This window comes from Marmota marmota, unplaced genomic scaffold (assembly GCF_001458135.2).
Source record: "Marmota marmota marmota unplaced genomic scaffold, marMar, whole genome shotgun sequence".
In the NCBI taxonomy this organism is placed as follows: domain Eukaryota; kingdom Metazoa; phylum Chordata; class Mammalia; order Rodentia; family Sciuridae; genus Marmota; species Marmota marmota.
This window is the reverse complement of record NW_025999913.1, coordinates 6,510,214-6,525,560: the sequence shown is the minus strand read 5'-3', so window position 1 is coordinate 6,525,560 and position 15,347 is coordinate 6,510,214. Positions and strand designations below refer to the sequence as shown.

General features: G+C 36.0%; 1 protein-coding gene across 1 annotated transcript in view; it reads left to right on the top strand.

Moving 5' to 3' along the window:
• The window catches only part of LOC125615555 (orofacial cleft 1 candidate gene 1 protein-like), a gene marked incomplete at its 5' end in the record, with an annotated part of 78,368 nt that overhangs the window by 3,521 nt on the left and 59,500 nt on the right, over positions 1 to 15,347 (top strand). Inside the window, one exon of the mRNA XM_048799712.1 lies at positions 14,004 to 14,090. Coding sequence (XP_048655669.1) covers positions 14,004 to 14,090 — 87 coding nt within the window. The remainder of the gene's footprint in view (positions 1 to 14,003; positions 14,091 to 15,347) is intronic.

The window sequence follows — 15,347 nt, the reverse complement described above, 5'->3', positions numbered from 1 at the left end:
TCTTAGGGTGGAAGGACATATCACAGGCAAACACTATGTAGGAGAAATATAATGTGAGCCACTAAGTAATTTTAAATTAGCCACCTTAAAATTTAAGAGAAGCAAATGAATCAATTTTAAGAATATTTTTGACTTAAACCTGTATTTCCAAAATATTATTATTTAAACTTCTAACCAATGTCAAAAGTTACAGACATTTTATGATTTTTTTTTCACAAAGCTTTGAAATTCAGTGTGTATATTATTACAAATCTCAATGCAGGCTAGCTCCATTTCAAGATCTGTAGTCATCCTGTGTGGGTTTAGTTTCTAAGTCTGAGAGACAAGAATAGGCATGGAAGACATCTGGAAAATAGAGAGAAAAGGTGTAATCCCAAAGTAGGGCAGAGTGGAAGAAATCAAAGAGGAGTTCTGGATAGAAAAATTCAGCAAATAGTTATCATCCTTACAAATCTAGTCAGATATTGATATAGGAAGGGATTACACATCTCTATTCTGGAATATATTCAATTAAAAAACATTTTATGCATCTAACCCTCCTTTGGGAGAGCCTCCAAAAAATTCAATTGCAAACGAGATGTGTGATTTTATGGTCTGTGAACAAGGAAGAATATTTTACCTATGTAAATTTAGAAATTGCTAGATACTACAGAACACAATGTCTCTGGTTATTGCAACTTTAAAAGAGAACCTTTACATCATCTGTCAATGTGATTACTTAGACAAACTATAATAGTTATATGTTCTCCCCATAGTATTGTGAAAATTAGCTCATGTTATCATCTGATAAGTAAATAGCAATATATTTCTCCCTTTAAGATGCTTTTTAAAGGAAAGGCTTGTAAGAAATGGAGCATTTCAACACTATTTATTCAAATTATCTCAAGGAAATGTAACATTATAAGATAGATAGCAATTTATGGGGAAAATGTCTAGGAGAGGGGTTTTCTGAAAACAAACTTTTGAAAACAAAATTTTGTCAAATTTATGATATTTTGAGTCCCTTAGTATAGGAGAAAAGTAATTAAAGTAAGTACACACTGATCTTTAGAATGAGTCGAGTGGCATGATTTCCAGATTGTTTGGAAGGCCTTCATGCACCCTGGACTCCCACCTGTGCACTCCAGTGTGAAGGCAACCTGAGAAGCTTATTCATCTAGACTTTCCCAGGCTAAATGATAATATGCTGTGGAGCTGACCCTGTAGGTTGGTACCAGTCATTTTTGCAAAGCATGATTAGGAAACAAAACACCACACCCCTTCTAGCCTACTCTGCCTTTCCATACTCACTTCTAAGTAAACTGCCATACTTGACTTCATACTCTTCTTTCAGTTCTCACTGGTCTTTCATTTTAGGCAGACAATTAGTAAAAACATTAAAGCATCCAATTTAGTAAATTCTCAGAGAATTTTCATACATGCAATATCTCTACATGCCTTTAGCTCTGCCTCACCCAGAACCTGTGTTTCATGGGTGTACACTTCTTTTCTAATCTTAGACTCTTTAATTTTATGAATATATAACATGGTGGTATTGAAAAGATGGTTAATGCTTAAGTTCTAAATGGGAGCAAAGTAAAATCTAGGACAGGTATGAGAAGGGGCCAAGGAAAGATTTTTAGATATGAAAAAATAGAATTACAGAAGTATATAGTAGTAGGACAGATATTGGGTGATGTGATTGCACAAGGGAAGAGTTTTCCTTTTAATTCCTTTCACTGAGGTTATTCCGAGAGTGATAGGGAAAGAAAATGGATATCATCAATTTCATGTACTATTACTTAGTCAAGCATAGCTATACTTACTAATAAAAGCAGATTTGAGGATATGCACGGATCACACCCTCCTTTCCCCCTGTTTTCTCCTGGGAGTCTAGGAGGATGGCTGTTTTTGTGTTCCTTGCTAGATATCAGGGGGTGGCATCTCCCAGGAAGCAGATTGGGTGTTAGCATGTGTGTGTATGTGACTGTGTCCCTGGCAGTAAGCAACAGAGATGACTTCAGGCTAATTTAAACAGAAGGGTTTCATGGGCTCATAGAATGGATGGTAGGAATGGGCAAAAACCACAGTGCCTGGGAATATAGAAAGTTGGAAACGAAGTAGCTCTCTCAGAGCACAAGTGGTCTGGGTTCTGATGCTGTTCTGTGATGAATAATTAATTGCCAAGTGTTCTTCTCATCCTTCTTTTGCTTATCTAAAGTTCAGAGTCCTAAGTGAAAGCATTTGACAGGCCATGCTTCCATGCTTAGGCCTTTTGCCTGCATCTTGGTTTTACCATAGGACAAAAGAGATGGGTTCTGTCAAGCCCTCCTGGCTCCTGTAATTGAAGCTAGGAATCTAGAGTTGCTGGCCCTTCAAGACCATCCACAATGGGACAAGAGATTGCTCTTAGTGAGGGGAAATGAATGCAAGACACGAGACAAATACATCAAACAAATGTCCCCTACAGTTCATATGTCTTGGATTATTTATTGATCATACCCAATTGTTAACATAAATACAACTTAAATGAAAATGGAAGTGGAATATGTGTGATTAGTAGGATATAACATAACTAATATTTTGCTTAGAATTATACACAGCACTAATAAGAATTTTTTTATGTAACTGCTTTCTTCTCTTCTTTCACTGAAAAGCATATTTATTGAACATTTCCATTTTCCAAACATTATGCCAGGTACAGGGAATATAGCTATGAATAGAACGAACACGGAAGAGGTCTATGTTCATGAAACATAGGACATCAGAAAAGTCACAGTGAGGGCAACTATGGGGACTAGAACTAATTCAGATTAATCTGGCACTCTAGAACTAGTTATATTTTTATATAAGATTTTGGCATCTATCTTATAAACAAACAACTTTTCTTGGAGTCAATGAATATTTCTAGAAGTATGAGTAAAATAGAAAAAAAGTGTGTGTGTGTGTGTGTGTGTGTGTGTGTGTGTGTGTGTATGTGTCCCATAAAATAGGTTGGGCTTCACTGGTTTGAAAATCTGAAATGCTCCAAAATCCAATCCTTTTTGAGCAGTGGCATGATACCTCAAGTGGATAATTCTATACCTGACCTCATGTGGTGGGTTGCAGTCAAAATGCAGGCATATTAAAAGTACTGCATGAAAATACCATCAGGTTATATGTAGAAGAGACATAAATGAGTTTCATGCTTAGACTTGCATCTAATCCCCAAGGTATCTCATTAAATATATTAAGCACATATTTCAAAATCTGAGAAAATCTGAAATCCAAAACAATTCTGGTCCCAAGCACGGTTGAAAAGGGATACTCAATGAGATAACTGGAATCCAGTTTAGTTCATTAAATTGAGCTACATGCAGCCTAGGACTAATCCTGTCTGAGAATTTATGAATTAAAGAAGCCTAATATAAACACACATCGTCACGGTAAAAGCTGAAATGGAAATGTAGGTTTTCTAATACATCGGTGATATGGTCAGTATCTTAACAGCTGCACAGCAAAGAAGGTAAAAATCTCAAAAATACTTATTGGGCATCAGAATAAGAAGTTGCACAATATTGATTAATATTAATTAATAATAATAATTAATGTTATATTAAATTCCAACTTCACTATGCTTGCTATCATTTGACAATCTGTATGTTGCATTTCCCTTTTAAGAAAGGCTCGAGGGTCTTCTGAGAGAAGAGTACTAAGTTAAGAGATCAGACAGCTTGATCTCATGCCAAGTATCTGGCCAAGGGCCAGAGAGGAAAGGTCATCTTGATTTCAGTATGGTGTTCACCAGTCATATTGTCCTGTGGTCTAATCCTCAATAATTATTCCTGAGTCTTAGGGAGAGAGCCTTGGAATTAAGACTGAGACTGACTTCAGTTTTGTGGGGGCCTCATCAACCCTCACTGCTAACATGTAACATAGAGAAACAGCACGTAGTGGGGTAGGGGAGGAGAGAAGGACTTCACTTGGTAATTCTGATGGAACATGGGATGGATCGAGCCATGAGTTAAGGCCTGATCAGAACCAGAGAAGACAATGGAGAGGACATGGCAGGGTATACCATGGGTCAGTGTTAGAGGTCACCGCAGTCCCTTGAGTGGCCTTGGCAGCAGCTCTGGAGTGGTCAAGCGGTTTCTTCATGGCTTTGTGGAGTCAAGGTGCCACCCATGTGTTCATGATGAATGTGTAGCTCCCTGTGGTTTGAAGAGCATGACCTTGAACATAGAATCCTTGACAACAGGCAGTGAAGCAGAAGGGCTTGCAGTATGGGAAGAAAATGGCAGATGTTGCAGAAAAGCTGAGAGGGATGAGTTTTGAGCAAAGGTAACCTATGATCTTTCCAGAATAGATGAAGGTACAAAATGCATAATGTTTGCATCTGTGTTGGAGAACCCTGGATCAGGTTTATAATTGTGACCTAAATGTGTCCTCATACTAGTGTGGCCATTAGAAACACACACGAACAAATATTTGTGATAAAATAACGTACCAAGAACTTGTGTTAAAAGCATAATTCAAATTGTCAGAGTAAATACGTGAATGGAACTGATTTCCCCACAGTGTACATAGCCTAGATTATTTTAGAAGTGATATTGTATAAAACTGTTTACATTGTTCTCATTTATAGCTCTTTTTCCCTTAAGATGGAAAACAGGTGTTATATAAAATTTATAGAACATTTAAAAATTTTTTTTTGCTTCAGGACATTTCAACTATTATTAAGAAGACGGAAAAATATAGGAAAATCATTTGCTTTAGGTTTATTGAACTGACCTGGATTTGTGTCTTCAGATACCATGTGGCTCCTAAGTGATTTTAATCTTTTTCATTGATTTGGAAGGCTAAAAATAAACACTCAAGAAAACATCCTTCCTATCAAAATATAGAAATATTTTATGTAGATATTAGATACATAAAATGTTTTGCCAGTTTATAGAAATAATTGAAGTTTCCTTGCCTATTTTTTTAACTTGTATTTTTTTTTTAAAAAAGGAACAGCCGAGTTTTAGGACAAGTTCAAACTGCAGAAAGAGCATTTTAATCAAATATTTGAATGTCAACAGAATAAAAAAAAAACCTTCATATATTTTCTTCTTAGAAGACATTGCTAATCCATAAGTAATCAGATGAATTTGCTCAGGAACTCAACAGAAGGTCTATTTGTATTGTCTTTTTTCCTGTTTTTGTTAATATTAAAATAGAATCCATTGGTAACACTTGACCAGTTTTTGAGCAGTTATTTTTATATCATCTCTTTGGATTGATGTTAGTGAAACCTCCAGTGTATGATTTTGAAAAATAATATTTTATAAAATCTGTCATATGTAGTTGATCAAAGAAAGAATCTTTCTAAGAATCATTTTAACAGTTGAGTATATTTATTATTTGAGTTCATTGGTGACAGATGGATTCATGCATTGAAACCACTAAGTTTTTTTTTTCTGGTGGGATTTTTATACCTTCAAAATGAAAAGGTGAACACAAGAACTTGTATGATGGAGAAAAAGATGCTTAAGAATTTCAGAATCATAGAATTGCTAGAAATATAGATTGTGTAGCTGATTATATAGATTGTTGTAATGCAAACTCAGCTATGCCATGAAAAATCTGAGGAAAAAAAATCTTGTTTTCTGATGTATTAGTGACGTAATAAGGAGTGTCTTAGCAGCTAAACAGGTTACTGAATTGTTTACCTTCATCTTCTTATATATTTGATGAATTTTTAAAAATTAAACCTTAATTTTTTTTTTTTTGGTTATCAGAATAAGAATTTTGACTCTATTGGTGCAAGTCCACATAAATGTCAAGCTTCATTTGGCTCTGTTCCGAAGATCAATGGTTGAACTTTCACGCAAAGAAAAATTTTACAAGAAAAAATTTTTCATAACTTCAGTATTTTTTGCGTTTAGCATGAATTAGTTCCTTCTCACCAAATAGTTCCACTTGGGCTTTCTTTTGGCTGCTTTTGTTTTCTGTCAAAAATAATTTAAGGAAAAATAAAATTATTCTTAGCTTTCATCATATTAATTGGCCAAAAACCTATAAAAAAATAGAAAGTCCTAAAAAAATAGAAAGTCTTTATAAGATTAAAATTTTGTCCATAAATTGCCAGATTTGTTAGATAGGTTATTACTTTTGTCTAAACCAAATCCGGTAATACATTACTTTAATTTCTTTTGTGCTAAAGTGTGCTGCTTCCATGGAATAAAAAGAATTATTACCAGAATGCAATACATAAGTAGAAGTAATCCTAGATCCAAGGGGAAGACACAATTATTAGATGAATAAACATTCCCACTCTGGATTCCAGGTGTGATTGACGTCCTGAGTCAAGTACTTCATAATTTGCAAGGCAATATCCCAAACTGTATGCATATATTATTTACATTTAGGATAATGTTGCCTACATGCAACTTTCCATGTTTCTAGCTTTTGAACTAGAAAGGAAAAAAAAAAAAACAACTTTGTTATCACTTTTGGAGGTCTTTTAAATATGAGGGGGAAAAAAGCAATGTTTTTAATCTTAACCTTTGAATTCCCATAATTGCTTACCTATTCCAAGTGTCTTCTTGTTTGGATGTCAGGAACCGAGGGACGCTCTCCCACTCCATGGAGTCTGCGTCCAGCGGAGCACTGGATGCCTGGTGCCTTGGGGGACTGCAGGATAAAGCCCTGCAGCAATTACCCGCTCAACAACACTCCAGTGGATTGTAAGTTAGAGTGCTTGGTAATTTACCACGAGGGAGCGCCTTGGGGGAAGAAAGAATATGGCTCAATTAATTAGAACTTGTTAGCAAACTTCAACTATTACCCTATTTAGATTTTCAAATCACTGATATATCAAATACCCACAAGATTTAGAAAGGAAGTAAGAATAAGCAGTTAAGACAGCTAATTTGTCCAGGACGGAACTGGTTCTTAAATGCTGTGATAGACCAATTTTCATAGATGAGCCTTTCTGTTAAGAAGAAAAGAAAAAGCAACCAGTTTCTCTTTCCCAGACTCACTGGTTTTTAACCCCATTGTTAATTGTGTGCCTTTCATTTTGTTGCTGAGTGAAATTAATCACTAGAGGACCACCTATAGATGCCTGGGAAAGTCTAATATTAATGAATTAATTGTTGAAGATTATCCAGAGCTTTATTACAGGTTTTGGTTTTCTATTTATTCATCATATCTTCAAAAGGGCTATTGTTGGTTTTTAGAAAAGTTAATTTTTTTTACATAATTATCTGGTTGCTAATCAGGATACTTTCAAATTATATCTTCTCTGCTCTATAAGGTTTTCAGCCAAATCTCTAATGTTTTTGTGGCAGAGAATCCTATTGTCTTCAAGTAATAATTATACAACATGCAATTTTTTCAGTAACTTTAGCTCACATTTTCTTATTTTTGATGTAACTGTATTAGCCAAGATATCTAAGAGTGTGCTGTGTAATAATATTGATAGTGCACATTCACGTTGTTATTTGTGATTTTGTCTGTAGGTTTTTTCTTTCTTTTTTATTGTCATCATCGTTGTTTTTTATATGTACTATAATGAGGTCTTGGTAACATTTTTATTAAGGCAAGACATTTTTTATGACTTTAGTTGCCTTTCATTTAAAAATGTGTGTATATCCCCCTTTAAAAAATAGTTGAGTGGATTTAATATGATAGAGCATGTTTGAGTTTGATGTAGTTCTCAGTACCTATGTCCAATACAATTCTCTAATTTATACTATTTTTTTCATATATTTATGTTACCTGTTTAGACTTATGGACATTTAAAATTGAATTTTTTCTTTTTCTTTCTTTCTTTTTTTTTAATCAGGGATTAAACCCTCAGTGCTTAAGCACTAAGCCACATCCCCAGCCCTTTTTATATTTTATTTTGAGACAGGGTTTCTCTGAGTTGCTTACAGCCTCACCAAGTTGCTGAGGCTGGTTTTGAACTTGTGATCTCCTGTCTCATCCTCCTGAGTCACTGGGATTAGAGGCGTGTACCACTGGGCCCAGCTAAACTTGAGATCTTTATATTAAGTTTTCAAAGTGAGAAAAATATGATGCTTTCTCAAATTTATTTATGAAGTTCCTAAGAATCAAGTTTCATATTCATTTTCTAGGCTTGATTTCTTTTAAAGGGATAATGTTCAGGAGAATAGCTTATGTTGTAAAATATTGGTGCATGGCTTTCATCATAGAATATAAAATGGGTTTAGTTGGTTGTTTAGTTCACATGTAGGCTGTGTATTTAATTTATAGTATATGATAGGAAATGTGGTGCTTGGGAATGAAACAATGAGCTATAGCAGGTGGAGTCACAGGAAAAGGACAAGGATTTGGCCAATAAAACCCTCCTGAGGAATGAATAGATGCCTTCAGATTTTTGTTCCTCTCAAGTTCATGCAGCTGATTTGAAAGGAAGTGATTGCTTCATTGAGTCAAGACACTTGGATGATTTGTACTAACCTTCCTCTGGGGGGCAATTTTATTCTCACTCTTACGGCCCCCACAGACCTGCTTGGGTGCCCACCAGAGGGTTTCCTGACCAAAGTTCATGGACGATGTAATTTAAGTAAAAGGCCCGTTTATGCTCTGTGCTGTGCTGAGTTAAGTGATAGGAAAACCTGAGCTGTGTGGAAGGGCAGAAGGTAAGTGCGTGTGTTTTCCACCCCTGGTTTGGAAGGAAATAGAACAAGAACTGTATAGACGGATACTGATTCTAAACACTGGACAGCTAACAGAGGAAGTCGGAAGCCAAAGGGAGAGAGTGAAGAGTCATGCTGGGAAGGATCCCCTGGCTTGCTGGTTTAGGTGACACACCCAGTGGCTTCAGGGTAGAATCACACCTCCACCTGTGTACGTGTGTGTTTGCATAACCATCGTGTTGTCGTCTGAAGATCACAAAGAGTTAAATATCAGTCATGTTAAAACCTATTGCATTTATACTACTCAGTGCCCTACTTTGTATTCCTCAGTGGGTCTGTTGATTTTCCTGTGAGATGATTTTGGATATATCCAAAAGCACACTCGGAGTGATTAGGACACTTTTAGGATTTATCCTATTAGCATCAAGCTTCTGGTAATATATAGGCACCCTTTCCTAAAACCATCCTGCCTTATTAAATCCTGATACTACCCAATGAAATATGAGGACAGGGAGATGGTGTTCAGACAGAGACTCTGGGCTTCCAAATTTATAACAGACTCTGTGGGGTTTGTATCCTCAAATTGCCTGCCGTGTAAAATTTTTGGCTTCTTAGGGAAAGATATACTCATGGAAAGGAATAATCGTTTAAATTTTAAATTAAAAAAATTAAATCATTCAATTTTTGTTCTTATCTGTTTTTCAGACTGATTTTATCATAGCAAGCAATTGGCAAAATAGTAAGTTACAAAAATAACGAATAGTAAAAAATACAGTATGCTTTATCAACTCACATGTGGCTTGAGAGTGTGGTGATTTAATCCGGAGTGGCACCCCCTGTATTTGAAGGCACATGTACCCCACACCTTCCTGGGGGCCTGATGGTTCATGTCTGACTCTATTGAAAAAAACTATAAAACACGCACTTATATTGTATTTACTCTCCTACTCATAAAACTCTGTAAAGGAAGGGGTTTTTGAGTATTTCATTTTACTGACTTAGTCACATAATAAGCACTCAAAAAATAGAAGAATGAATTGAAAGGATGAATGGATGGGTACAATTCATCAGGTCTGCACAAGCTAACACTCAACAGGGATGTACTAATAATTTGAACAAAAGCTTTAGTGAAGCTTGATTCTGGGACTGGTAAAGAATTTGGATCCCTTTACTTTACTAAACTATAAACTTAGGAGGCTGAGAAATATTGAGGGATATCGCTAACAAAATGTGCTTCCCACCCCCATGTGCCTCTGTGCCTTTCCCTGGCCAATCCTCCTCTGGATGTTTGACTTGGCCAGTTCCTCATTACACATACTATCTGACTTCAGATAGAATCTAGGAAGACTTCTTTGAAGCCCCTATGCTATAGTTAAATGCTGTAATTGTTGTAATATATTATTTTAGGAATAATAATTAGGAAAAAAAAGAAAGGTTGGTACATGTTGAGAAAAGATGCAAGTTTTGTTGTTGTTGTTGTTGTTGTTGTTGTTCTGTATTTTTTTGGTCCATGGATAGATGCTCCCAAAGAACTCTGTCTTTACCACAATATAAAGTCATACTGGAGTGTGCAGGTGTAGCCGTCTTGTTCTTTCAGTAGGCTGTGCTCTGCAGGTGGGGGTCAGGGTGTTTTTCTCTTTTTGTTTTTTTAAATCAGGACAGAGTAAAGAGAAGTGGAGGAAGAAGGTCCTAAGAAGAGAAGGGAGGCAGAATAGAAAGAAGAGGAATCAAAGGTGATCAAAGGGTGTATCTTGCTTCTCATTTTAATCGAGAAAGAGCACATCTAGCCAGTGAAAGGATTTGGGTATTACATAGGTTTCAGAGCCAGCTCTATTAAATCAACGAATTCACGTCTGCACTCCAGGCTCTGTGAGAGACTGGGAGGGTGGCACGGTGAGCAGGAAATGATGTTGTTATCCTCACAGAGCTTATATTTTAACAGACAGTGAGCAAGTACGATACAACGTGCACACCAAAGATATGCCTGTAAAATGTAAAAGAAAATATATGAGAGATAGGAAGCAGACTGGTATTTGCCAGAGCCTAGAAGAAAGGAATAGAGAGTATTGCTTACTAAGCGTGGGGTTTTCTTTTGAGCTGATGAAAATTATTTCCAACTAGCTAGCAGTTGGTTTGACTGCATTATTAATATGGTTAATGCCATAGAAATGTTCATTTTTAAATAGTTGATATTATAGTATGTGAATTTCAGCAAAATTAAATTTTCTTTAAATAAAAAGATGTTTCCCTAAACAATGGTAATTCTTAACAAGGAAAATATGGGGCTTTTTTTGTTTTTGGTTTTTTTGTTGTTGTTTTATCAGTTTTATGTTTTTTTAAATACATGACAGCAGATGCATTACAGTTCTTATTACACATATATAGTACAATTTTTCATATCTTTGTAAATAGACTGTGTTCATGCAAATTCATGCCTTTATACATGTACTTTATTTTTTTTTGCATTACAAATCTTATTACACATATGTACCACAATTTTTTATATCTGTTTATATATAAAGTATGTTGACACCCTCCCTCCAAAAGAAAATATATGTACATTATAAAACATAGGAATTCTATATGTATATACTATAACATAGAACTTGGAGATGTTTAAAGGAGTATCAAGAACTGTTCAAAAAAGGAGTATCAAGAACTGTTCAAAAAAAGCTCTGAATTCTTTCCTTGTAAAATGCTCGATGTATTATCCCAGAACAGGAAATACAAATTGAATCGCTCCATGAGGGACATTTATGACTTACACGTGTTCATCAACCCTCACAGAATGCAGAAGGTGCAACTTGTGTAGACCTTAAGGATTTTCCTCTCCCAGTTGTGTGTGCAAGCATAGAACCCCAAAGAGAGACTTAGCAGTTTGGACAGCTCCCAGTGCGCAGATCTCCTTCAAGTACATCTGGGCAAGATCCCAATGTCTCAGCTGAAAAGAAGGATGAAAAGGATTTGAGAGCCTAAAAACCAAGTACAGTCATCCCTCAGTATCCAAGGGGGATTGGTTCCAGAAACTTTTCCCACATACCAAGATCCATGGATGCTCAGATCCTTTGGGTAAAATGTGTAGTACTTCTGTGGAACCTATACACAGCCTCCCGTATACTTTCAATCATCACTAGATTTTTTTTTAAATACCGAATACAAATAAGTGCTATGTAAATTGATGTATTATTCAGGCAATAATGACAAGAAAAGGAACACTTATACATGTTCAGCCCAGATGCAAGATTTTGTTCTGAATATTTTAAAAAAAAACAATTTGTTTTAAATTTTTAAATTTGTTCCAATTCGTTATACATGACAACAGAATGCATTTTGACACATTGTGCATGAATAGAACACAACTTCTTCCTCTGGCTGTACATGGTGCAGAGTCACACTAGTGGTGTAATCATACATGTATATAGAGTAATAATATCTGTCTCATTCCACTGCCCTTCCCCTCCCCTCCCCTTTGCACAATCCAAAGTTCCTTCATTCTTTCCTATCCCCCCAACCCTAATTATGGATCAGCATCTGCTTATCAGAGAAAACATTAGGCCTGTGGTTTTTGGTTGGTAGTTGGTTGAGTCCACAGGTATAGAATTTATAAATACAGAGAACTGACTATACAATTTTTGAAACTTTTAGTTAAGAGTGACTTAACTTGGGCTGGGTTGTGGCTCAGTGGTAGAGCACTTGCCTAGCATGTGTGAGGCACTGGGTTCAATTCTCAGCACCACCTATAAATAGGTGAATAAAACAAAGGTCCATCAACATCTAAAAAAGAAATTTAAAAAAGAGAATGACTTAACTTTATCTCACTTTCCAGAGTCTTGGTTATCTTGGTATTATTAACCAGTCAGTATGTTAGTGGGCAAAGAATTTGAGCTTTGTTTTGAATTGGGGAACTTCCAGCATACGGATACCAGCAGATGACTGAGACTGAGATGCCAATATAATAAAGACTGCACCCCCATCTCTGCTTTATTAGAGGTGAATTATTTTCCCAGCATATGGAAGAGTAGACTTAGAGCATCACAGTGCTCTGTGACAGAAGAAAACACACACACACACACACACACATTTACAGCAAATGAGGTAGAATGGCTCAGATTACATACCACCAAGATTCACACCAGCCTAATAGTTGTTGACAGATAAAGGAACAAAAGTGAAACTCATTTATTTTTTTTTCTTTACTGAAAAGTCAAAGTAAAGCAGATTTTCAGTTCCCATAATACTGTATTGATAGAACAGAGATTCACGGCAAAAATGTGCCAGTCCTGAAGTACAAATTAAAGTTAGGCTCATGTCAAATTTTCCCTTGACCTTGGAAAAGGAGCTGCTGTTTAGTTTAATTTGATCCTAAAATAAATATACTTGGTACACCACCCTGTACCTGGTACGTATTCACCTTTAACTGTGAACCACATTGTCAAAGTTTGCTGTTTTCTTTCTACGGGGCTTTATTTTGCAGTGTTGAAGGCCACTTGAATTATTGTCAGAGTGGATTACATTTCGCGGAATGCAAATTAGTAGCAACAGACATATACATTTCAGTCTGCAGGAAGAATGAAAGTAGATTCAGAAAATTGATAGCAGACCTTTTTTCTCTATGACAAAGTCAAACCTGATGCTACGGTTTGGCTATTGAGATCAGGACGGAGTGAATGGAAATGTGAAGTGAGAAATTTGGGGTGGTGATGGTGTTGAGATTGCTGATGTGTGGTGAGTATAACTCCTGACTAAATCATTTGTACCTCCCCTTCATGTTCCTTAAGTTGACATTAACGAGACCTGAAGCAGGCCTCTCTTTTTTATTTTTCTTTGCCTCCCTCTTTCCTTTTCTCCCTCCTCTACCCACTCACCCTTCCACCCACCCTCCCTTCCTTCCTTCCTTCCTTTCCTCCATTTTATTTATTCTCTCTTTTTCCATCAACATGGAAATTTTGTTACTGGTTCTAACAATGAACACCCTAGTAAGATGGCTACAGAATCCTGGCCACACAACATGTGAAATACCACTCCGTAATCAGAATCATGAGTGGACTCTACACAACATTATAATCTTCCAAATATCCACTTCTTGAGTATATCCTAAAAATAATTTAGCTGAAGTTTATTATTATTATTATTATTCTAAAGTCTGCATTTGGTCATTTTCTCATTAACTTTTTAGCAACGGAAAGATAGCGTGAACTTGTTTCTTGAATTACCTTTTCTGACCTTTTGCAAGATGATAATTATAAAAAAAAAGAGAAGCTTGGAAAACTTGTAAAAAAAATTAAGCTTGTAAAGTTGCTAAAATGGTCCTTCTGTGCTGGTGTCGATTTCAAAATTAACATTTTGGTTCATGTGCTTCTAATAATCACTGACCCTTACCTCATGTACTTTCCACAGGAAATGAATACGGCAGAAATTACTTTGACCCACTGATGGATGAGGAAATAAACCCAAGGCAGTGTGGGATGGAGGTCAGCAGAGAGGGTGAGCTAGAATTAAGTATGTAATTTTTGTGTCAGAATATTCTTTTCCATTCATGAAAATGAGGTGACAGAGATCACACATGCAGTTCCATTTAGATTTTTTGCAGCTTACAATTTAAATGGTAAGTTTTAACCACTGACGACATGATGGACAGAGAAGGTAATTTTTGATCAAGGACAGAAAGCTGGACAGATGAAAGAAGCAGCAATCTGCTTTCATCTTAGGCTACTGTGAGCAATCTGGTGCCATTAGAAGGCCCCACGTAATGCATCCAAGGGACAGCATCCCTGTGCCAACGCCTTTCTGCTCTCTGATTTAAAATGAGCATTCTGTGGTAGGGTGCACCTAGCACATGAGATTTCCATACCCTGCAACTATTCCCCTCACTGAATGCTTGAAATCACCACCTAACTTTTGAACCACAGAGGTGCAGAGGTGTGATGATTTCCTCTTCTACAATCTCAAATCTAGTTGTAGTTATACATTAACAATTCCAAATAGCTCTGCAGGTGCATACCACTCTACAATTCTATAGTTTTTAAAGCACTCTTAAGGTTTACAAAAATAATTGATGAAATGATGACAGTCACAAAGCTCATTAGAGTCATTCACAATCCAGAACATGATATATTTTTAACCAGGAACCAGTCATTAAATCTATACTTCTTTATGGAAAGATTGAGCTAAATTCTCACAAATAAAAGAATTGAAGTACAGTGCGAAGATTATTTTATGAAATAGCCGTCGATAAACAAATTTATTTTTAAATTATGCAGAGTCCACGGATTTTTTTCAAAAGATGCATATACAAGATGAAATGAGAGTCTTGGTTTCAGTTTTTGTCCATAGTTGAAAACTAAAGGTGTATTTGAAAATAGAGAATCTCAACCTCATATTTGTCCAAACACACTTGAGGAGTGAGAGACATCCCTGTGACTTTGGGGGTGGGGTGGGGTTTCAACTGAATTAACAGTTGAAGTTCGTTTTAAATCTCCTAGAGATCACAATAGATAGATATATTTGGTGGAATTTTTGTAATGCAGGAACTCCCTAATTTAGGAAAACAGTAAGATGTGTTGAATGACAGTCAGGTAAGTTTCATAAGACAAAATACAAGTTGAGTATCCCTGATTCCAAAATGCTAGGGATCAAAAGTATTTTGGATTTCAGATTATTTTTTCCAGATTTTGGAATATTTACATATACCTCATGAGATAGATTTGTGGAGAGGACCCAGTCTAAACATGGAATCCACTC